General features: G+C 46.0%; 1 protein-coding gene across 3 annotated transcripts in view; it reads left to right on the top strand.

Annotated features, from left to right (window-relative positions):
• Positions 1-22842, top strand: part of SEMA6A (semaphorin 6A) — a 127922-nt gene that overhangs the window by 44641 nt on the left and 60439 nt on the right. For all 3 annotated transcript variants that reach the window (XM_045999131.1, XM_045999133.1, XM_045999132.1), the window contains exon 2: positions 20764-20901. In XM_045999131.1, the coding sequence (XP_045855087.1) occupies positions 20802-20901 (100 nt within the window). In that variant the 5' untranslated portion in view covers positions 20764-20801. The remainder of the gene's footprint in view (positions 1-20763; positions 20902-22842) is intronic.

Here is a 22842-nt window from a genome sequence, read left to right as displayed (position 1 = left end):
ATTAGTGATTAACTGGAGGGGTGGAGAGGAGATCCTGGAAGACTTCACAGAGGAGGTGATATTTGTTAAAGAGCATCTTAAGGGAAGGGTAGGAATTTCCAAGGCAGGAAAAAGAATGCGGTGGAGAACTGGGTGGGGCAGCAGGTGGGAGGCAATGGGGAAAGCACTGGAAAAAACCTAGCCAAGGGAAAAGCAGTACAAGATACAAAGAATGAAAGTAGAGAAAAGAAAGCAAAAGAAAATCTGGTAGGAGCCATTCTTGCAAACTCGTCCAATTCAACTGAATTGTGAGAAATTCACGACCTTACTGGTAGAGGCAGTTTACCAAAAACGTGGTGTACTTAACCCTGGGCACAGGCAGAAAAGCCACGGTCACAGCACTAGGACAAGGCCGTCACCTGGGACTGCCAGGTGGGAAGGTTCCAGAGGGCTCCTAATGCTGCCTCTTTCCCAAGTTTTTGTGCATTAGCCATCCCTTATCTTCGTACTGGCCACAGTGCCTGAGACAGTGTCTTGCTCATAAATTCAGTCAATGAATGCTCAATTTTGTTGTCTTTTGTAAAAGGGCCTCTCCCTGTAAGTGCCTATAATGTGGCTGGAAAGGGAGATATGAGTGAGCCAGGTCGATAGTGACTAACACCAGTGACCACAAAGGGTTCCTCCTTTTTCCATTGACGCCGCTCTGACTACTGCATCACCAGAAAGTACCAGCCCGCCCCTCCGCAAGGAGTACTTTAAACTTCAGTGATGTCCTGGTGGAGCACCAGGCTGCGGTGCGGTCTCCGGAGAAGGGCAGCTCTGCCCCGCGAGACACAAAGGCTGTGGTTGGGAGGTGTGGGGGGAACGGGAGAACAAACTCTAGTGAGGAAGTATTTTGAGGAAGCAAGCACTGGGTCTAGATACAAAATCAAAATGCGGAAATGTGAGGCCACGTAAAGGTCTCCTAGTGCCAACCCCAAGCTCAAAGGGGATGGAGAAGAAAGTGGAAGTGTACGTTGATTAAACAGGTCTTTATGGGAGGTACTTGGGTTCTTCTCAACCTAATGACCCTATGAAGACATCACCCTCATCCCACCATACAGCAGACAAACCTGGGACTTATGGAGACGAAATAAACGGATGCAAGGCCACGGAGCCACGGAGAGAAGGAATGGGATGGAAACACACTAGAATGGATCTGAGCTCCGTCGAGCAGAGACTTCTTTTGTCCTCAGAGCCTAGAACATGGCCAGCACACAGTAGGCGCTCAATGATTGTTTTCTGAAACAACCCAAGCTCCAAAGCCTGTGTTTCCAAAGTGGTCAGGGTCAAGTTAGTCTCGGAGAAGACCATCTTTTGTACTTGGTCCTGGGAAGGAGCAACACCTGAGACAGGCCGGCGGGCAGAATAGAAGACAAACAGCAGGAAATACAAGCGAGACAGGGAGGAGGAAGAGTCAAGAGTCTGGCCTAGGCCTTTCCCCAAAATATTGTTTCTTGTACAAGGAGAAACATGTTTCCCTTGTTACTGAAACAAGAGCTAAGACAAAGCACAGAACATCTGACCCCTGAATCAGTATCTTCTAAAAATTAAGAGTGTGTGTACATGTGTGTGTCTGTATACACATAATCATACATTCTACAGAGGTTAGGAACCTGTGAAAATAAATGGTTACATTGAAAGAGGTTTTTAACCGTAACCGTAGCATTTGCTAGTGGAAACTGTAATTACTGTTGTGTTTTTGGTGGTGACTGTGCAGGGTTGGTTTTTTTTTAAGGTCTGACAGCTGGCCTCTTGATATTTATGTGTTTCTTGCTAGGGAGCCCAAGATTCACAAATCTGAGCTTGTAATGAGGAAAAGAAGACCACACAAATAACATGAAAAGGAGTATGAATTGAGTATCGCCGGAGAGACAAATCCCATATTCCGTGCTGCTTTAATTGGAAAGCAGTTCTTCCGTGGGGTTACTTTCTCCTCGGCTCAGATGATTAAGTCTGGGCTGACACTGGTGACCAGCTACTGATGATACGTTGTCTGTTACTAACGAATGCAGGAATCAGTAATCAAAATTTATATTTCCCAGGTTACCGGGGCACGGTAGAAGAGAAGAGCCGTTTCAATAAGGCTGGGAGATAGGCTTCTGAACCCAGGATTCGCAGGGCCTCTACACCACAGCACCTGGGAGGGTTAATGAGGTCTGTCATAAAAGAGAACATACCTATTGTCTGTGTTTACATTAAAAATACATCGCAAGCCTCATGCTGGAGAAGAAGTCTCCGCCTGGCTCCCTGTCACTGTTAATGGATTAAATTCTCTTTTCTTAGTGGTTTGGCATGAGGGGAGGTGGGCACTAAATAGACTTGGAGATTTTAAGAGCCACTCTGTGCTGGCACGGGTACAGGTTTTTGAATCATGATCAATTATCCCTGGTTAGAACGGAAGGCACCGAAATGGAAGGATTAGGATTGTAATTTGGAGCCCATCTGTTGATATCCATGGTTCCCAAACCTGTCTGCTTAGGAGAATCCCTTGGGGATCTATGAAAATATCCAAAGCCCAGGTCACACCCCCAGAGCAATTAAGTCACCATCACAGGGTGTGGGACACAGGCATCCTTCATGTGTGAAGCTCTCCAGGCCATTCTGAGGAAATCAGTCTTCGCGCCCGGCTCAGCACCTCGCTCAGAGTTTGTGCAGAAAACAAGTGGAGAGGGAAGGGGGAACAGAGCCTTGGAGCTCGGCTCCCAGAAAGGGACACTAGGATAAAGGAGACTTTTCACTGACCATACTCCAGGACACTGGGGATCGTCCCACTCTGCCCTCTTTGCTCTGCTGCTCAAGTCCTATTTTCTCTCTAGACCAGTCAACGTTCCCTCCTCTCAGGAAACAGTCATTCTGGGATACTCTAAGATGACCACTCCCAGAAGAAAACATGCATCCTGCTTCTCCCAAGTCCTGCATCCTTTAGGGCAGCTCGAGAAGCAGCCTTTGGCCTTCCTTTGACATGGGGGATGAACCCCAAGAAAGGGGGCAGGGACGCCAGAGGACACGGGGGCAGGAGCCTGCCCAGAAACGAAGATGCACATGGAGGGAAAATACAGTTCCCATACACAGTACTGGAATCTTGTTTATGGAAAATAAAAAATATGTAGGGTATTTGCTTTGAGCTCATCTGATTCTTTGGATTTGACTTCACTGTGCCCTGCCTTTGCGAGTTGGCTACATTTTTATTTGAAAGCTGATACATTAGGCAGCCATTCATATGGCTTACAGGTGGGTTTATGGTGTTGTGTAAACTACCAGCCGGCATATATTCCCCTCTGTGTCACAGATAAACCCCCAAAGTTACCACGACTGACGCCACAAGGCCTGTAAACCTCCCCCACCCTCATTCTGTGCTCCAGAATATTACCACTGGCTGAACAGATTGTGAAGGGATGGGATCCTGGGGAAAATTGTGGGAATTGGCAGGTATCAGTAGGCCCGAGTTCCAGGTTCGCCTCGGGAGACACAGACTTTAAAAACTAACTCGTTTTGGTTTTTTTCCCCCAATATGAAACACATGCACGAGGAATAAAAATTTCAAAAAGCCTAGAAGAGTACAACACAAAAAGTGCGTTTCTTTCCCACATCTGACCTCCAGGCCCCCCTCCCTCAGAGACGAACCTGGGTTACTACTTATTTGTATAATGTAACTGGAATATTCACAACACCTCGGAAAATCAGTCTTGGCTTATATTTAAATTTTGTTTTTAAAAAATGCCTCTTTCACAACCACCGTAGAACTCAATGTGATGATACTTAAAAATACTCAAAGCCACTTGAATCAAAATCAACAAATATTTAGCAAGTACGTCCAATGTACAAGATGGTGCTTAAGCAAGGCTTTTGTATGTAGGATTTTATACACACGTATTTCAGGTCTTCTGGTGTATAACTGACACATCAAATTAATTTTACGTCTTTGCTTTAAATCTTTTTTTCAGAAACAAAGATCATCTCTTTCTTGCCCCCCCCACCTCCACCCCCTCCTTTAACTTCTGCGTCTTTCACACATTCCCTACTTTGAGATCTGTTTTAAGCCCAGATATCTGGGTGGGTGGTACGTTCTAGGCCAAAGAACTCTCTCTCACACCTTCTCCAGATGGATGGGTTCAAGGATCTAATGTTCCTCAAAAAAATAAAACTTCTGCAAGCTGCAGAAGAGCTGTGGCACTCTGTGTGGAAAGACGTTATGTGCTGCGGATGAGACGTGCGCCACGATGAAGCCGGCATCCCCACCCACGTCTGGTCTGCAAAGGGGAAACACCCCCAGCTCCGTAGCCCACTGAGGTGCTGTGGGCTGACTGCACTGATGAGCGCCCCACAGCCCTCCCAGCTCCCGCCAGCAACATCTGTATGTCTTCTCTCCAGCTGGCTGGCCCAGCTGTTCTGGTGTCAAGAGAAAGTTATGAGTCACCAGGAAGGGATTTGAGACAAGAGGGGAGTTAAATCATCTCTTGGGGTCTCTATGTCATTGGCAATAGTGCCTTAGGAACAAGCCAGTGGATGACATTCACGCCCAGAAAGGCCACACACCAGAGCTTAACTTTGGATCCCACGCTTGAAGACCTCCTCTGAGCCCTCTGAGCAGAGATGAGAAGAGGTGGGGGAGTACGGATGCTGGACGTTCCCCTGCCAAAAGACCTCTGGCTAGTGCCCATGATGTTCATTAGGTTATGACCATCCCTCTCCTGGCGTACACACTTGGGCTACAGACCTAATCCCTACAAAAGCTGGTCAACCTGGGATCCTGGAAGAATGAGGCCTGGACAAATCCTGAGGACTTTCTCTTTGGTCCTTTGGTTCTAGGCAGGTTACTTCATCAACAGAGCTTTATGGGCAGCCTCCAGCAAAAGCCTGTGTCAACAGCAGGATTTTCCTGGACCATCTGTGGTTTCCTGCTCTAAGCAGTGCTTCCTCAGTACGTGGGAGGAAGAACTTGTCAGAGGATCCAAGAATCCTAGGCAATAAGGCTCTCCAGTGGGACCTTACATGTTGTCTAGTCTAGCCCCACATCCGATGTCTGACTGCCCTAGATAATATTCCTTCCACTCCAGCACTCAGCTGGCCTCCTGCCCCTTGGGCAAGCCAGTCCTTCTTTGTGTTCCTGGGACTACTAGAAAGTTCCTCCTTATTTTGAGCAGAAATTATACACTAGTAATTTCTACCCACTGATGTTAGCTCTACCCTCCTGTCTTCAGGGTTTCTCTTCAGGTATCTGAGAACACCCGCCCTTGCTCCTTGCATCTCCACTCCCTTTTCACGCCAGTCTGTCAGAAATTGTTCTGATATTCTTTCTTGGGGTAACATTTACTCATTATTCAATGAATATTTGTTAAAAGTTCACTGTGTAGTAATAAGCTTTGTTCCAGAATGTATGGATATGTTGATTAACAAGACAAGCTGGTCCATACCAAGCTTACATTCTGATGGATGGGGGGAAGGACAGATAAAAGCAAGTAAGAATACAAATGTAGAAATATCAACTAAGGACAAATCCACTCAGAAACTTAGAACAATGTGATTTTTTAACGGGGCGACGGGGGGGGGGGGTGGGTGGGATTGGGTTGTTTTCCAGGTCAGGAAAGTTCTGTTCAAAGAAGTGACTTTTAAAAAAAGAAAGAAAAAAAAATCGGTTGATTTAGTTGAGAGAGAGCGTGGGAGTAGGGAGCAGGGCAGAGGGAGAGAGAGAATCTCAAGCAGACTGCTCAGCACAGAGCCTGAGCCAGATATGGGGCTCGATCTTAGAACCCTGAGGTCACAACCAGAGGAGCTGGAAGCTTAACCTCCTGAGCCACCCAGAAGTGATGTTTTAACATGGTTCTAAGGGTCAAAGGTGAACAGACAACTGAAGAATGGGAGGTAATTCCAAGTGGAGGGTGGGGGCACAGGTCGGTAAGGCAGGGTGGCAGGAGCCAAGTGTGAAAGGGTGGAATGGAACACGATGCGGTCCGGGAGATCAGGTGGTGCTTTCTGCAGCCAGGATTGGCAGTTTCAGTTGTGGCATAAATGTAGTTAGAAGCCACTGGAGAGTTTATGCAGGGGAGAGTGCGACCTGAGTTTTCAAAAGACCGTCCTAGGTTAGCACGTGGAGAGGCGGACGGATATGGTGTGTTTCAGTTGTAAAATTTCTACCCGGTGTTATCCCTCAGTCCTCTGAACCTGTAGTATTTTGAGCTTCTGAGGCTGTCTGCTCTGTTACAGCTGCTGACGCTTCCTACAGTGGTCTGGGGGCTCCGAAAGGACAGAACCCACTATGGGGCCCAAGACCTCAGTATCCCCGTGTCCCAGCTTCGTTGGCACATTGGAAACTCCACCATGTGTGGAGCAGATGGACAGATGAAGGGAAACCACTGACAAAGGCAGTTGCTTATTCAACTTGAACACTGACAATAACGTCCTCTCCCAGGCCAACACCCTGGCTCATACTTCCCCATGTCTCACATTTTCACTGCTCACTCCCCAAACATTAAAGAAGTAATCCATGATGCACAAAAGCAACGTTCCTTCAGAATGAAAGCACGTGCAAAAAACGGAAAAATTCCTATTGGCGATTCTCAACCTCCATGTCTACCTTCCGTGAGGGAGGAGGGGCACCCGCACGGCCTTGATTTTCAGACGGAGACACAGCATCCAAGCCTAGGTCCTCACAGCCAAATGCCACACAGTACCTTGCCCCCTCCTCCATAAGATTCGGGAGGAGACAGCCTTCCTTTCCTGGCTTAGTGCTGCCGGAAAGGGCTGATTCAATAGAAATGTGGGGGAGTCCATGTGCCTACCCTTGCAGAACACTTCTGAATGAATTTTTTCCCTTTTTCGCTCTTCGGAGAGCTGAAGACTGTTAACTCAACAGGCAGAGTATCGCTATTTGAGTAGAAAATTATTCTGCCTTAGTCTTTTACTTATTCAAAGTGAACCTGAGGAATCTCCCTTTCAGAAAGAAGTTCGTGCGTTACTCCCTCTCCGTGCACGCCATAGCTGTGCTCTCCCCATCTCACGGCTCCGACCCAGGGATCCTTCCCAGGGAGGAAGCCTGCAGGACCCAGCCAGACCTTCTACGCTGTCCGGTAACCAGAGGATAGCGAGCTCTCAGGGCCACTTCTGCACTTCCTGTGCCACCACTGCCTCCCCCAGGAATGCGCTGCATGTGTGTACAGGGACCCCCATGCTGTCCCAGGGTGACCAGCCGCCTGGGCGTGTCTGCTGGGCTGGGCACGGGTCTCGCCCTCCCTTCCGCCCTGATTTATTGCCTCTCTCTTGTCTGACCCTCAGCACTTAGGTTGGGCTTCTACCTGTCATGCTCGGGCTTCCTGGATAATTTCACTTTTCTCCAGATTCTGGTCTCTCACACAGACAGTAATTATACTGATTGTCTGCCATGCTATTAATTAAGGGAACTGTGACTTATTTCTTCATTCATTCATTCATTCTTAGATTTAGGGGTTAATTGCTGATAACAATGTGCTGTTTTCCCTCCAGATAATCTGGACCGCGGTGATTAACCTTGTGTCCAGGCTATCTGCTATTCGCCATTTGCCTCTATTTTTACCTTAGAGCTAGAATTGATCACCACTGAGCCTGATGCCCAGGGCTCCTGTTGTGAGAGGCAATGGAGGCAGGCAGTTTGTGGAGGGGGTCATTTATGCAGAGGCCCTCAGAGAAGAGAAGCGAGTATGTCTTCCTCCCCTCCCCTCACCTGTTGCCCGACATAAAAGCTCTCCTCCCAAAATATTCTTGAAATTCAAATTCTTCATTCTACTAACTGATCCCTCAGTGGACCGGTATTACCTACGAAAACAAAGCTGCAGGTATTTGAAAACTAAAGGCCAGTACATAAAGCAAATACTGCCAGTTGACAGTTCCCTCTGATTACGGGCATCGGCAAAAGCCACCAGCAGGGTCACTTCATGGGGAAAGACAAAGAATGCTTCTTTGGAGACACTACCACTAGCTGCACAGAAATGGCCGTGAAGTCTACCCATTGAACGCTGGGCAAGAGAGGGAGGCTGTCAGGTGGGAGGAGGAAGGTAGCACACGGGGGTGGGGCGGGGAGTGGGGTGCGCTGCCCATGGGGAGGCAGTCCCTTCTGCTGGTGCAGGATGTCACTACTCACCCACCCGTGTCTGAGACCCTCTCTACCAAGATCCCCTCCGCTCCGTGAGCTGCGCTCATTCTGTAGAAGCCTGTTCTTGTCAGCCCTTAGTACGGACAGAAACCCGTCACCAGGAGCACAGAACAGAGGAAATGGAAACAAGATGATTCAGTCAGCAATTCCTAATCTCTGAATTATTCTTTCAAGTATCATATGATACACTTTAAAAAAAAAAGAAAGAAAGAAAAAAGGGAAATCAGATTACATTGTTTTCACTGTGAGACTCAATGCAGTATGTCTGGGATAATTAGAGAGCTCCTGCATTTAGCAAAGCCAGGGCTGGGAATTAGGCTCTAAAGCGTCTCCTTTGCTCTTGTCTTTTATCCTGATTTTAATCTCCTTGGGACCAAGGAATATAGTTCCACAGTCTCCTTCTCAAAGCTTTGCAACAGATGTGCTTCAGCATTTTTAATTCTTCAGATTTTAGAGAAGTGGCATGGGACATCTCCCCCAGTGAAGGCAGCATCCAGTAACCAAACTGTTCATATTTTTGGCAGTGGAGCATTATGTACAATAGCCAAATGTGGAAGCAGCCCAAGTGTCCATCCATAGATGAATGGATAAAGAAGAGGTAGCATATGAATATAATGGAGTACTAGTCAGCCATCAAAAAGAACGGAACCTTGCCATTTGCAACAACAGGGATGGACCTAGAAGATCTTATACTAAGAGAAAGAAGTCAGACAGAGAAAGGCAAATCCCGTATGATTTCACCCATATTTGGAATTTAAGAAACAAAACAAACAAGAAACCGCTCTTAAAAACAGGGACCTTGTAGTTGCCAGAGGGGAAGAGAATGGAGGATGGGTGAAATGGAGGAGATTAAGAGGTACACACCTTTAGTTACAAATTAAGTAAGTCACAGAGCTGAAGTGTGGGGCACAGGGAACACAGTCAAGTTGCAGGAATGCTGTTTGGTGACAGATGGTCACTACACACCTGTGGTGAGCACTGAGTAATGTCTAGAATTATAGGATCATGTCCTACACCTGAAACGAATGTAACAGTGTATGGCAACTACATTTCCATTAATTTTTTTTTTTTTTTTTTTTTTTTTTGCAGTGAAATGTATAAATACTCATCCCAAGAGGAATCAATAAAGTCTATAGATGGTCTCATGCCAATTTAGGTCAAATTTTGTCACCACATAAATAGGAAAGAATGTTTGGTTTTCAGGGTTTGTTCCCTGGGTTTGGTTTGGTCTGGTTTTTGTAACTGCAAATGAGGGGCTGTGTGCCTCTATTTCAAAAACCAACTCACTTCATCCAAATCTAGAGAAACAGAAAAGCAAATCTTGTTTTTCTTTACACTTAAGAAAAAGTGAGGCATTTTTCAAAACAACCACTGCTGTGAAAATAGTTCATCCAGATGCTTACTGCCTTCCTCTCCATGAACAGGGCTTTAAATCTCAAAGTTTCTGTGCAGTGAACTTGAAGTCACCTATGTAAGGAATCAAGTCATTAAGTGGCAGAGACATTTAAACAAACCCATCATTTCCTGGAACTTACGCTTACTGGCCTTAAGGAAGCATATTTTCAGGATGTTTGGAAATCGTTATTAATTTTCAGGGTAGGATTTCACATTACAAATAAACGAACACTATAGGGAGTATTAGCACCAGATTGGACTTGATCTGAAAAGAAGGAACTAGTGAACAGTGCTCTCTCTACCCAAGTTCAAAGGGATACCTGCTCGAAGTCAATCAAGCCAGCCGAATAAAGAACATGAAGAAAGCCAATAAAGATATCATTCATTCAATTTCAGGAAAATTCAGCAGTTATCTACCAATGGCACTAGTAAATTTAAATTGCTTTAAATGCATGGGTTTGCGGTTTTCATCCGATTCGCCCGGATATAAAGACGACCGGTTTTTCCTCTTAATAAATGAAATAAATTTCCTAAAGAATGTAAGAAAATCATGGAAAGCCAAGAGCTAATGCTTCCATCTCATTTCTGTCCTGGGTGAGTCTCGTCTAGACGGAGACACAGATAATCCACTGTGCGTGTAGATGTTTCAGAGATGATAAGAACCAGTCAGCAATAACATGCCTGGTTATGGAGCAGATCCTGAAATGATATTATGTTTCTCTATATATGATTAGAAGCTTGTCGTCAAACATAAACTCCATTTTTGGCCTTCACGTTACTGGAAGAGCATCAGATTCACTGAGAGAGACAAGGGACACGGTGAAAGACAGCACACAGCCAACACCAGAGAACCTGATCCAAAAGGTTTAATGCAAGAAGGTGTTTTTCACTGCCTGATCTTGAGGCTGTTTTAACCAGGGGTGGGGGGGGGGTGGGGGGGAGGCAATAAAACGTGTAGGGCTCAGTCAAAGCATCCATCACGTGTGACTGATGATATTGTTACTTTGGGCTGTTATTTTTTTTTTTTTAATTTTATTTATTTATTTGACAGAGAGAGATCACAAGTAGACAGAGAGGCAGGCAGAGAGAGGGAAGCAGGCTCACTGCTGAGCAGAGAGACCGATGCGGGACTCCATCCCAAGACCCTGAGATCATGACCTGAGCCGAAGGCAGCGGCTTAACCCACTGAGCCACCCAGGTGCCCCTGGGCTGTTATTCCGAGCTCAAAGGAGGAGAGACTTTGCAGGTTGTTTTCATTTCTCTCGGAGCCATGTTGGAAGCTGACTTCCACTCCAACAGGAGTAAGAACAGAGCCTGGCAGCCCAGCTCAGCCAGAGGCAATCCCAGGCCAGTGAGGAGCGGTAAGGTGAGGGCTGCGGCTGGGAGAATCTGTTTTCCATTAACTGCGCTGAGAGCAAGCAGAGGAGTAGTGACTGGGGAGAGTCACCCCATCAAAGGTTGGCAACTGCTGCCTTTTTAGTTGAAAGCAACTCAGGATTTTGACAAAGTTTCGTGGAAAGCCCCAGACACTAATCTCGAGTTTGCTCTCTATAGAGTCACTCTCCAAGTATCTTTCTAAAGGCGGAAGGAAAGTGCCTTCAATGTAAGCCTATTACTTTTTTGCCCTGTTTCATTCTTAATGAAATTAGCAATGTACAGAAAACCAGGGAGAGTAATGAGGGAAAAACTCCCATAATCAGCACCTCGAGTGAACGAACACCCACCAATATTCTGAGCTCCTGCTGCAGAGCTTCCCCACCCCCATCCTTCTTCATCCTGGGTCATATTCTTAGAAGGAAAGAGTAATGTGATACACTCTTTATTCTCACCTATAATTCTTTAAACTGAACTTCGGGAGAAGTGCAAAAATCCACCCATTACTTTAGACAAGTATTTGAAATTCCTTAGGCAAAGAGGGAAATGGTCCAGTTCCAGTGTCTGAAAACCCGATCGGCATGGAGTTGCTCATGGTTAACACACTGTTCTCTAGACCTGGTCAGCCTGAAATCTCTCAGCTCCCACCGGCGCCTCCTCTACCCTCCCCAGTCTACACTGACCCTCCACCCCGCAACCTGCCAAGCCTCTCTCCAGCTGGAGGCCTAGGGTGATGTCCCCAGCCACTTGCCTTTACAACACCACCTCCCTCTAGACAGTATTCTTCCCAACAGGACTCTTTTCTTTCTTTGTGAAACCTTACGGGTATTTGTTTATGTATTCTATCTTGGGTCAACAGGCAGGAGCTGTGGGGTCCATCTACTAAAGAGAGCATTCTGGGGGGGGGGACGAGGAGACCTTTTCTCCCATCGCTGCCTGCCTCGGCAGCTAGCACAGAGCCTGGCTCCTGACAGAAGGCAGGGACCTGGGCAGTGGCAGGAATGAGCATCAGGCAGCAAGCCCAGGAGAAATGAATGAGTCTTGGCTGCCTTTCTGAAGGCAGTGTAACGTAGGGACAGAGCTCAGTGAGGGAGTCGGGAGTCCACTGCTGTTCAGCTTTGCCACTTTTGAGCTGTGCCACGCTTGGCAAGTGACCTCCCTTCTCAGGCCTCAGTTTCCTTAGCAGTAAAACAAAGGGGGCGCGTGTTTCTGCCTCTGGAGCAGATGTTTGAGTTCAGCCATGTTATAAAAGCTGGAAAGATGGAGGTGCCCAGAAGCTGGTGTGAGATGCGGCTACATTGTAGCTGGGACTGCTGTAGCCTTCTGAGCTCTGGAGAGTGGGGCCAAGGTCATGACTTCACTTGAGGAGCGCCAGTGAGATAGGGGACTGTATCCGAAACGTCCAAGCGAAGCCCACCGGATGTGCCGGCTTAGGGGTGCGTGTGCTGGGAGGAGGGGAAACACAAGGAAAGCCGCTATAACACAGAACCTCCTGAAAGAGAAGACTTGCCTCCTCCCCTTTTAAGATGCTTTACAACCTGACTTTATTTTTCCAACAAAACTGTTTTTCCTAACAGGACTTCTGAATCCACAGCTGTTTTCCTGCTCCTTTGTGACCAGTTTTAGGCCTAAAATGGGATATTACACACAGTGGCTGTTCATGATTAGACGCCCCTGAATGCCTGTGCCATTGTTGAGGTTGGGTCTGTGGCATTTCCCCTGTAATGGGGGTTTCTAGGCTTCTGCTTATGGCTGAGAAGAGGAGGAGATCAGGTCTTTATTACGAGGCTAGGGCCACTTTTCTCATTTGCATGAACCTTAGATCTCAAGGCAAATATCACCCAAGAGGTGGATGTGGCCCTTGAAGCCTGGGTAGAGCGGAGGTTTCCACCAGCATCGCCAGGCCCAAGTTGTTCCTCATCCCACCCGGGAAGTGTTCTCTGGTGGCCCGGTTATGCATCCCGAGGACTGCAGCAGCGTCTCAGCGTCCGCAGGCCTTGAAACAGGGCTGTGCAGGCCCGGGAGGGCCACCTCCTGTCTCAGCACTCTTCAATCCCTGAACTGGTCCTCTGGTGCAAGAACGATCAGCAGCTGGGTCCCCTTGAGACAAGTGTCCAGCGTTGGGCAAGCTGGGCTTTCTGCACCAACCCCTGCTCTCCCTCCTGTCTCTGGGCAGAGAGCTTCCTTCCGCTGCCTTGAGGGGTGTCCAGATCTGTTTATCTTATCAGCTGCTGAAGCAGGCAGCTTGTTTTTACCCTTTGTAACAGACTCTGTTCTCTAGGATGTACTGACTTTAAAATCTTGCTGCTGAGGCAGCGGCTGGCGGGCAAGTGGCTCCACAGTGTTGTCATGAGCCAATCCACTTCTAATGCTGTGGCTCAGGAGCATTTGCGTCTTCTTACGTGAAGCCTGCAATCACAGGGCCGTAGAGTGGAATGAGCCTTTGCATGCCTATATGTGTAGAAGCAACTGTGTACTCCTTTGATAGATTTTTATTACTGAAGCCGTTAGGAACGTCAAGCCACTCTGTCCACGTGGGCATAGATGCATCAACATATATGCAACTATTATCTTAAGTACAGTCGCTATTTATGTCAGCAGCTCTCTCTTTTCCAACCTTCCTTCTGTTCCCCTTTCTTCGATGTCCTGGAAGGACACTGACTTTGGCGTCACACAGACCTGGGCTCACGTCTGCAGCTCCCCTTCTGACAGTGTTGTAAAGATTGACTGTGACACCTGGGCACATCCCTTAACCTCCCGGAGCCTCAGTTTCCTTGTGCGCCTAAGACCTTAAGACCATAAGGCCCGTCTCCCCGGGTTGCCACAATGTTTAAATAAGACAGTATGCATATGGACCCTGTAACAGAGAGTGCGTAATAAAGCTCCATGCCCACCTCATCCCCTGCCCATCTTCCACACTGCTATTTTCCTTTGACTGTCAGGATTCACAATTTACAATCGCACGATGAGAATTACGCCATTCTGAGATGGGCTCTCCGCCTCTCCCAGATGGTCCCCCACCCAGAGACAGGAAGCTTCGTGACTTGGAAGGGGAAGGGGGGAGTGAGGGCAGGAGAAAAACGGAAGGATGAAGAGGAGGGGCTTCCTCTCCCACTGAAGAAAGACAACACCAGCTGCTAATCTGGGGCCCACCTGAGAATTTCTTAAAGAATTCTAAGAAAAACTACTAAAAGGCCGTTTTTAAGTTTCTCAACAGAAGAATGCACATTTATTGAGGGGTACAACTTTTTGGAGCATTATTAGCTCACATCCAAGCTTGAGATGCTGTTTTGATCACCCTAAAGCTGAGGAATCTGGCTCAGAGACCTTCAGCTGGTAAGTGGGATTCAAAACCCTCTGATCTTTCTGTTCCCTACATTGTGAGCAATAGTTTGGTTTCACTGAGGAGCTTTTACACCGATGTCAATTCAGATTTTTAAAAACAGAGCCTGGGTGGCTCAGTCAGTTAAGCATCTGCCTTCAGCTCAGGACATGATCTCGGAGTCCTGGGATCAAGCCTGGCATCGGGCTCCCTGCTCAGTGGGAAGCCTGCTTTCTCCCTCTTCCCCTCCCCTTGCTTGTGTTCCCTCTCTTGCTGTCTCTCTGTCAAATAAATAAATAAAATCTTTAAAAAAGAAAGTGACATTACAAAGACACAAAGTACGAGGTCAGAAATCTGTACAGTAACCAAGGTACAGAAGTGAGCCAAGTGTCCTCTGATAGAAGAACGGATGAGGAAGAAGTGGTGTGTGTGAGTGCATGCATGCGTGTGCACGTGCACGCGCACACACACACATATGCACAGCGGAATACTACTCAGCCATAAAAAATAATGAAAGCTTGCCATTTGCTACATGGGTGGATCTAGAGGGTAATCTGCTAAGTGAAGGAAGACTGAGAAAGATAAATAACACATTTCACTTCTATGTGGAATCTTAAAAACAAAATAAATGAACAGAACAAAACAGAAACAGACTCAAAGGCACAGGAAACAAACTGTGGGTTACCAGAGGGGAGATGGCTGAGGGGGACAGGTGAAACAGAAGAAGAGGGTTAAGAGGTTCCCAAGTTCAGTTATAAAACAAGTCAGTCATGGGATGTAAGGTCCAGTGTAGGGAGCAGAGCCAAATAACATTGCAACAACTTCATATGGTGACAGATGGTAACCACTCTGATTATGGGACCATTTTGTAATGTCTAGAAACACTGAATCACTATGATGTAGACCTGAAACTAACAAGGTATTATATGTCAGTTACACATCAATTTTTTAAAAAAGAAAAAAAAGTTTTTTAAGCTAGAGCAATAAAAATGGAAACGTCATCCTTACTGTAAAACCCAACTATCGGAATATAATTAAGTGGTAACAACTGCAGTCTCTCTGGCCAGATCAGAACTCCTTATGGGACTTGAACCTTGTCCTGATGTTGAAACTAGGTGTCACAGGCCGGATTTCTCAGCTCCAGCTCAAGGAACTTGAAACAGGAGTGCCCAGGTTCAAAGTCCATGTCCTGTGCTCCCTAATCACCACATACTCACTCCCTTCGTCACCAAGGCAGAATCACCCAGAATCATACAACCCCAGAGCCTGGATGAGCTCCAGAGTCCATTACATTTCATATGCTTTCATTTTACAGGTGAGGAAACAGAGCCAGCAAGGCTACGTGACTTGCCTACGGTCACCCTGTTAGTGTGCCCTTCCTTCTTTTAATGACAGTGTGAATTACTGATTAGCTGTAAAACTTCCTATGATGTCAGAAGAAAATGGGCTTTTTAAAAGAATTACTGAAACACAGTAGTAAATGATTTACCTTGTAAGAAAAAAAATCAAACCCACCACTACCATCATCCTCTTCATTCCTAGAACAAATCTATAGAGTTATGACCAAGAGTACTTTGCATTAGCAAGTCTCCAGATAAGTTATTTTTCTCACTGTTCCCCCTTATTATTATTATTACTTATTATTAAAATGTTCATCAGGGGGCGCACCTGGGTGGCTCAGTGGGTTAAAGTGTCTGCATTCGGCTCAGTCATGATCCTGGGGTCCTGGGATCGAGCCCCGCATTGGGCTCTCTGCTCAGCAGGGAGACTGCTTCCTCCTCTCTCTCTGCATGCTGCTCTGCCTATTTGTGATCTCTGTCAAATAAATAAATAAAATCTTTAAAAAAAAAAAAGTTCATCAGATGCCAACACTCAGGAAGACAGTACCTCAAGTTGTATCTACCCAGCCAAGTCCAGATACAAAGGCAAGCACCCCATGCTGCTGGGGCACATGTCCTCCATGTGTGGAGCACCCACGTGGGTCTTCAAAAAAGCAACATCCATTCACGTGTGTGTGCAGACACTGGGTCTCCCAAGGCTCACATACTAAGACTGATGTGAGCTATTCTGCTTGTTTTTCCCTTGTCTGCAATGCTAATGTGCTTTTCCTGAGGGGCATGGAGGCTGCCCTCAGAGCCTTCAGGGGTCAGACAGGTGAGGTGAGTGGGTGATGAGGCTTCCTAAGACAATGGAAAATGGCGGGAATGTTTCCAAGTGGAGAGGGCTAGCATGCTCTCCTTGGGGGAGGCCCCACTCAGCTCCAGAGCACTAGCCATGTGAAATGTTGGCCAGTGAAGGCAGATCGCTGCTTTTTCTTTTTTTAAGAAGCCAGAAACCCAGAGTTCTATGTTAAATCTCCAATTTTTTTCCCCCGAAATGTTGGCAACTAATTTTGTTTTTTTTCTGCTCTGTGAGCCAAGCTTTGGCCAAGTCCTACCAGTCTGTGAGCCCGAGTAGAATTTTCCAGGGCAGGTTTTGGGGGAATGGCTGGGCAGAGGACTGGGGTTAAGCATGAGTGGTACTCTGGCTGCACAGGCTTGTCGTGGCTCCCCAGTCCTCGTGGCACCGGATTAATCAGAAGGAAGACGTGGCCATTTGTGACCTTAGTGACATCCCCTTCACTTCATGCTTTGCTGACAGTCACCTGCTGCTATATGATGGGTGTGCAGGAGGGAGGTGGATGGAAGCTCCAACTACTGAAAATACTCGATCATTTCAAAACACAATTATCACCATGAATGCAGCCACAGGATTTTCAGACAGACTTCCTTTCAGCCCCTTTTGTTCAGCCCTCAATCTGGAATACTGGAGGCTGGGTTCCTGGCCAATCAGCATTCCGCACAGATCATTCAGCTCACGGCAGCCAATAGCCCCAACACCACTTGTACGCCGTGGATCTGTTAAGTCAATTTGGTCTTAAAAACTGTAGGGGAAAAATTACAGTAAAAGACAATTTTTATCTGGGCTGAGAGCATATAGTTAAGTCAACACAATTCTCGCCCATGTGACTCAGAGTAAAGTCATGTAATTAATTTTAGATGAATCCAAATAGATCTAGTAAATTCACCCGGCAGATGCCTATTAAAATGAAAAATGCTCTTAAGGTTTTCCACAAATACTGCAGGTTGGAGAAGAGGAGGGTTATACCTTTAGAGTAGTGGTGGATTCTACAAAGGCCCTTTCTCTTCAGGCTCAGAAGAGTGGAAAGCTGAGACAACGAGATGGGAAATCAGGCAGGAGAAACTGACTTTTGAAGTAAGTGTTTTTGTTTAGAATGCTCGTATTGGGACACCTGGGTGGCTCAGTGGGTTAAGCCTCTGCCTTCATCTCAGGTCATGATCCCAGGGTCCTAGGATCAAACCCCACATCAGGCTCTCTGCTCAGCAGGGAGACTGCTTCCCTTCCTCTCTGTCTGCCTCTTTGCCTACTTGTGATCTCTGTCAAATAAATAAATAAAATCTTAAAAAAAAAAAAAAGAATGCTCGTGTTGACTGCCTCCCCACTATCTCACTGTCTGGGTATCTGCTGAAGTCTAAGTCCAGGGGAGCCCAGAGAACCACAGTCAACAGAGAGGGAAACCATCAAATGGCTGTAGATGCCTAGAAACACACAGTCTGTGGGTAGCATTGCTCCAAGTCTCAAAAATTCCTTAAACAACCTCTTTAATTGCAACAGCCCAGCTAGCTCCAGAGTCTGAAATTCAGAGGGAAGTGCCTATTTTGTGTTTTGTTCTCCGAAGCTCAAGGCCTGTCTGCATCGCTGCAGTCTTAGCGGGAAGACCCAGCCCGCATTCCGTGGAATGGGAAATGACAATGTGATTGAATGGGGATCTCTCCGCGAAACAATCGTTTCAACAAGAAAATATATTGTCTACGTATTTACAAGGGTTGAGCCCAAAGTTGTGTAGGAAGGGAGTAATACATCACAACCCCAGCCGAAGACAACTATAAAGTGTTCGTGTGGACGACCTGCGGTCCTGCCAGAACGCTTCCTCCCTTATGATGTACATGTTAACAGTCTGATGATATGATGATAGAAAGACACATGAAACAGCTATTTTTCCTGGCATGGAGCCCTACTATAAACCTGGAGATACTTAAATACCCCATCGCAGTCTCAGTCCTGGCTAAGTGTAAGGATTAAAGGAAGCGCAGCACAGGTTTCTTCTGTGAGCGTCCCCCTGCCGGCCAACTTCTGGGGGTGAAGCACAGTGTGTCTGCCCCATGCCGTCTTACCATGGGAACCACGAAACTTGGGAGATACAATAAAATAGCCAGGGCTCAGGCTCGTTGGCTTGTAGGGCATATGTACAAAGACGAATGCCAATTGGGGAAGGCCAAAGACTTGAGACAAATTAATCTTTGAAAGTACACATGTATTTCCCAAGACTGAGAACCAGCGTTCTGAGTCTGTTATTCTTCCTTCACCCACTGCAAATGACCTGAGGTATCTGCTTCTGTATTAGGCTACAATACCGCTCCTGAGCCCTCGGTAAATGCTGCCACTTGTGCCTGCCCAGTGTAGTTTCTCATCTAACATCTAACAGCTGCTTGGGATCTGATTTATGTCTTGCTTACTCCCGTCACTGATTTCCCCTCTTTAGTGTTCTACTGAACAGAAGCCAGGAGAAACAAACAAGGGGACTTCAAGGCTTCTTCCCTTTGGGTTCAGAGTTTCTGCAGTAGGAAGAACTGGCAAATCAATGAATGAACAGACGATCACTTTTAACCTGTCTGTAAATGCATGTTTATGTCTCTGGGTAATGGACTGCCCTGGTGAGCAAGTCATCATGTAAAGCTTAATTTTAATCTCCACACCAGAGATGGAGATACGGAACGGCTCGGGCTTTTCTCTCAGACTCTCTCCCTCTTTTTCAAGATAAATCAAATTAATTAATGTGTACTTTCCAACTGAAGAAATGATTAAGACCCAGCTGTGTCTGTGAAACTGTAAGTTGCAATGCTACACTTGGGACTTGTTACTGCTTTTTTTGGCATGAAGGAGACACAGGTATCTAATATTAAGTGTTCTCAAAAGTGTAAGTTGGCAGTTTGTTCACCAAATTAACTTTCAAAGACCCCTCACTTACTAAGTTTGACCTTCCTACACACAAATCTTAAACGATCGATGGACTACTGTAAAATAGCTTTGTTCCACAAAGATCATCTTTGGCAGGCTACTTCAAAGGCTTTACCACTCTGGAAAGATGAAAAGTTATCCCCATTTTACATGATTTCCCCTATAGATTAACACGTATTTGAAATATGCCTGAGAATTATGCGGTATTTACTGAATTATGTGCCTTCTTTCACTGTATTCGGCAGCCCCAATGGGATTGCTTTTATTTCTAAGATTTAGGAGAATTTTCTACACAAAAGAGCATTTTTAAGAACATACACAGCTGGTCAGAACAGTATATCTGGCATTTTTATTCACTACTGTTCCAGTGCAAGGCAGTATTTGAAACTAAAATATACAGAGAGAAATTTTTTTAACCAATACCATTTCAGGGGATGCCTCGGTGGCTCAGTTGGTTAAGTGTCTGACTTCAGCTCAGGTCATGATTGTCAAGTCCTGGGATCAAGCCCCAGGTCAGGCTCCCTGCTTAGCAGAGTCTCTGCTTCTCGCTCTGTCCCTCCCAACTCTTGCACTCACTCTCTCAAATAAATAAATAAAGTCTTTAAAAAAAAACACCATTTCAGGATGTGGTTTCAGATTCTCCCTATAGTATTCTTCAGAGTCTAAAAGGATCCATTTCTTTCTTTTTAAACAAAGATTGTGTGGTTTTATTGATGTCTAAGGTCATTCTAGAATTACTATGGAATTATTTCAACAAACGGGTGAAGCAGGTAACAGAAATTAACAAACAGGGCTCATTATGGGGTGTGTGTGTGTGTGTGTGTGTGTGTGCATGCGAGCACATATAAGCAAGTCTGCCTGTGTGTTGGGGGTGGGGTGTGGTGCCTGAAGGGAATAGTCATTTAGGTCAAGAGGTCAGCTCTTCTGATTTTTATTAGAAACCTCCTTTTTTTTCCCCCAATATTGGCAACCACTTCAAATTTTTGAAAGAACCGGAGCTGGACAAACAAAACACATCTGGGGGATGGCAGGCTGCCTTATACCTGCTGAGAAGAAAACCATTTACATTAAAAAGAAAAAAAAAATGCGTTCTCAGTCATCCACACTTTTTGGAATGTGTTTTCATAACTGTGAATAGGAACCTATGAAGGTCTTAAAATGGCTTTGGACAGAGGAACTAACAAGGTTCTGGGTCCTGTGTTCCGGGAGCAGCTTTGTGAAAGGGCTCTGATGTGCGGGGAAGGAGGCTGCCGTGGGTAACAGACAGAGGTTACTAATATAAAACACAGTAATCTGTGAATTCACAAAGGAAAAGATACAAAACAGAGACCCCTTTTCTCTTAAATTTATCTTCAAGGTCTTTTCATTTTATGGAGATAACAGATCTGACTTGTCAAAAAAATATATATATATATATTTATTAATATCCTTCTTTGCTCTCTGGCAGGGTGAAGTAGAGAAATAAAGTCTCCCCGCTGAACTACTATGAGGTCAGAAGTCTTGCTGCTATATTTCACACTGCTACACTTCGCTGGGGCTGGCTTCCCAGAAGATTCTGAGCCAATCAGTATTTCGCATGGCAACTGTAAGTACCCACGATCATCACTATCATTCACTCTTCTGTGGGCATTTTAGGCTGCATCACCCAACAAAACACCCACCTTTTCTAAGACTTAATAATATAGGAGACTCACTAGTAGACAACAGTGGGGTCTCATCGAATTGGGGAGATGGCTGTTCTGTCACTCAGTTAAATACTGTCGGGGCGACCCCTGTGTGAACATGTGTGTGAGGATCTGAAATGTTCCTCGAGTCCCTCTGATGATGCGTCCGGCCATGACAAGGAGGCCATCCTCGATCGTGCCCGGAAACCAGCAGTGGGAGAATATCACTATCATGTGAGTATCGCCCGGAGCGTGCCTTCTCACATGTGGTCAACGTGTGGGCACTGTTACAAGATGAGAACAAGAAAGAACACTATTTTCTTCTTTTAGATTTCGAGGTAAAAACTTTGCCGGACTTTGAATTCACAGAGGACCTACTTTTAACTATTTACAACTGTCTTTTGGTCTCTGCTTCACTGTGAAGGGTAGAAAGCCATGTGATTAAGAGTTCAGATGACTATTCAAGAGGAAAAGTTCTACCTGCACATGGGATCATCAGCCCATGTACTTCTTCTTTCCCTTCCCTCCAAAAGACAAAATGTTTTATCGTAGTAAAGGTGAAAGGGAGCCCTTTTACCCAAATATCCATTTTCCCAATAGCCATCCCAAAACAAACACTGAACAGACCCTAAGGAAAGTATTTAGCTACAGGGGATATGAAGGAGAACCACCAATGTGTGGCTTTCTGCTGGACGGTCCCTGAAAAGGGAAAGAATTTCATGAAAGTGAGCTGGCAGGACTTGGCACAGAAGAAGAATGAGGGCACAAAAGTCAGGGTGTGCTTTCACACATTTTCAAAATGACTGAAGAGGCAGTCCACCTGACTCAAGGTACCAAGTCTTCATACACATTTATTAATCCCCATTTGGGATAGGTACTTGATCTCTGGTGCCCCATAAAGAAGAGTGCCCAGCCCAAATATGCTGCTGAAAATGGAAATGTCAGTGGACACTCAAATCCTTGAGAGTAGAGGGACACGAACTATCTTAGCAAGCTCCTTGATGAATGGGTAAATGAAATTTCCGAGGGTGCAGGGGAACGCACAAGATAATCCCATACCAAGCTTGACTGTGAGTCAAATATGCCAAGGCTCTCTGATACCCACTGTGAGTAATGCTCAGATACTCTGGGGGATTCCAGTGTTGGGGTCTGAGCATGAATCTGTGAATGGCTTTCAAGCCATTATTCACAACCCACCCCAAAAAAACATTTTTAAATATGACTCATCCTTCTTTCCTTCTCAGTTTCTCTGGAGGATTGCCAGTGCTCTGGAGAGTGTAGGTTTAAAGGCAGAGAGATTTTTGAAATGTAGGTATTTCTAAAGGTCAGATATTATTACAAATTGCCCGCTCTCAGCTCAGGAGAACGAGAGGAAAGCAGAAATATGTTCATTGACGGATCTCCAAGTCAGGGAAAATTCCAGATCACCCGACTGGCTACACTCCGTTTGACCCTGTCCTGTCAAAGCCCCCGCTTCTGTGAGATTAGCCAATTGCTTAACTCAAGAGTGAACTTCCCACAGTTCCTAGAATGCCAACCAACGTAGCGGGGCTGCCTTCAATAGTAGATTATTCCAACTGGACGCCTGTGGAGACTGTATTTTTCTTCTGGCTCCTGGATGAGGGTTCTCGCCTCCAGACCACATTGCCTTTGTGGTGATTGATGGGAAAGCTGCTTTGAAATAGTTTTGTCCGGAGACAAGATCTTTGGCAGGCTGCCCCTCAGGCTTAGCACTCTAAAGAAGATGAAAAGAAAACTGGAAGAAAAGAGCACCTTCATGTAAAGGGTTCACTTGCAAGTTTAACCCCCCAAAAGAGGGACAAGTCAGAAATTGTGACACGGAGAAAGAGAAGTCCGGGCTG

Source organism: Meles meles, chromosome 3 (genome assembly GCF_922984935.1).
Source record: "Meles meles chromosome 3, mMelMel3.1 paternal haplotype, whole genome shotgun sequence".
NCBI classification, from domain to species: domain Eukaryota; kingdom Metazoa; phylum Chordata; class Mammalia; order Carnivora; family Mustelidae; genus Meles; species Meles meles.
This window is presented reverse-complemented; position numbering and strand designations above follow the sequence as displayed.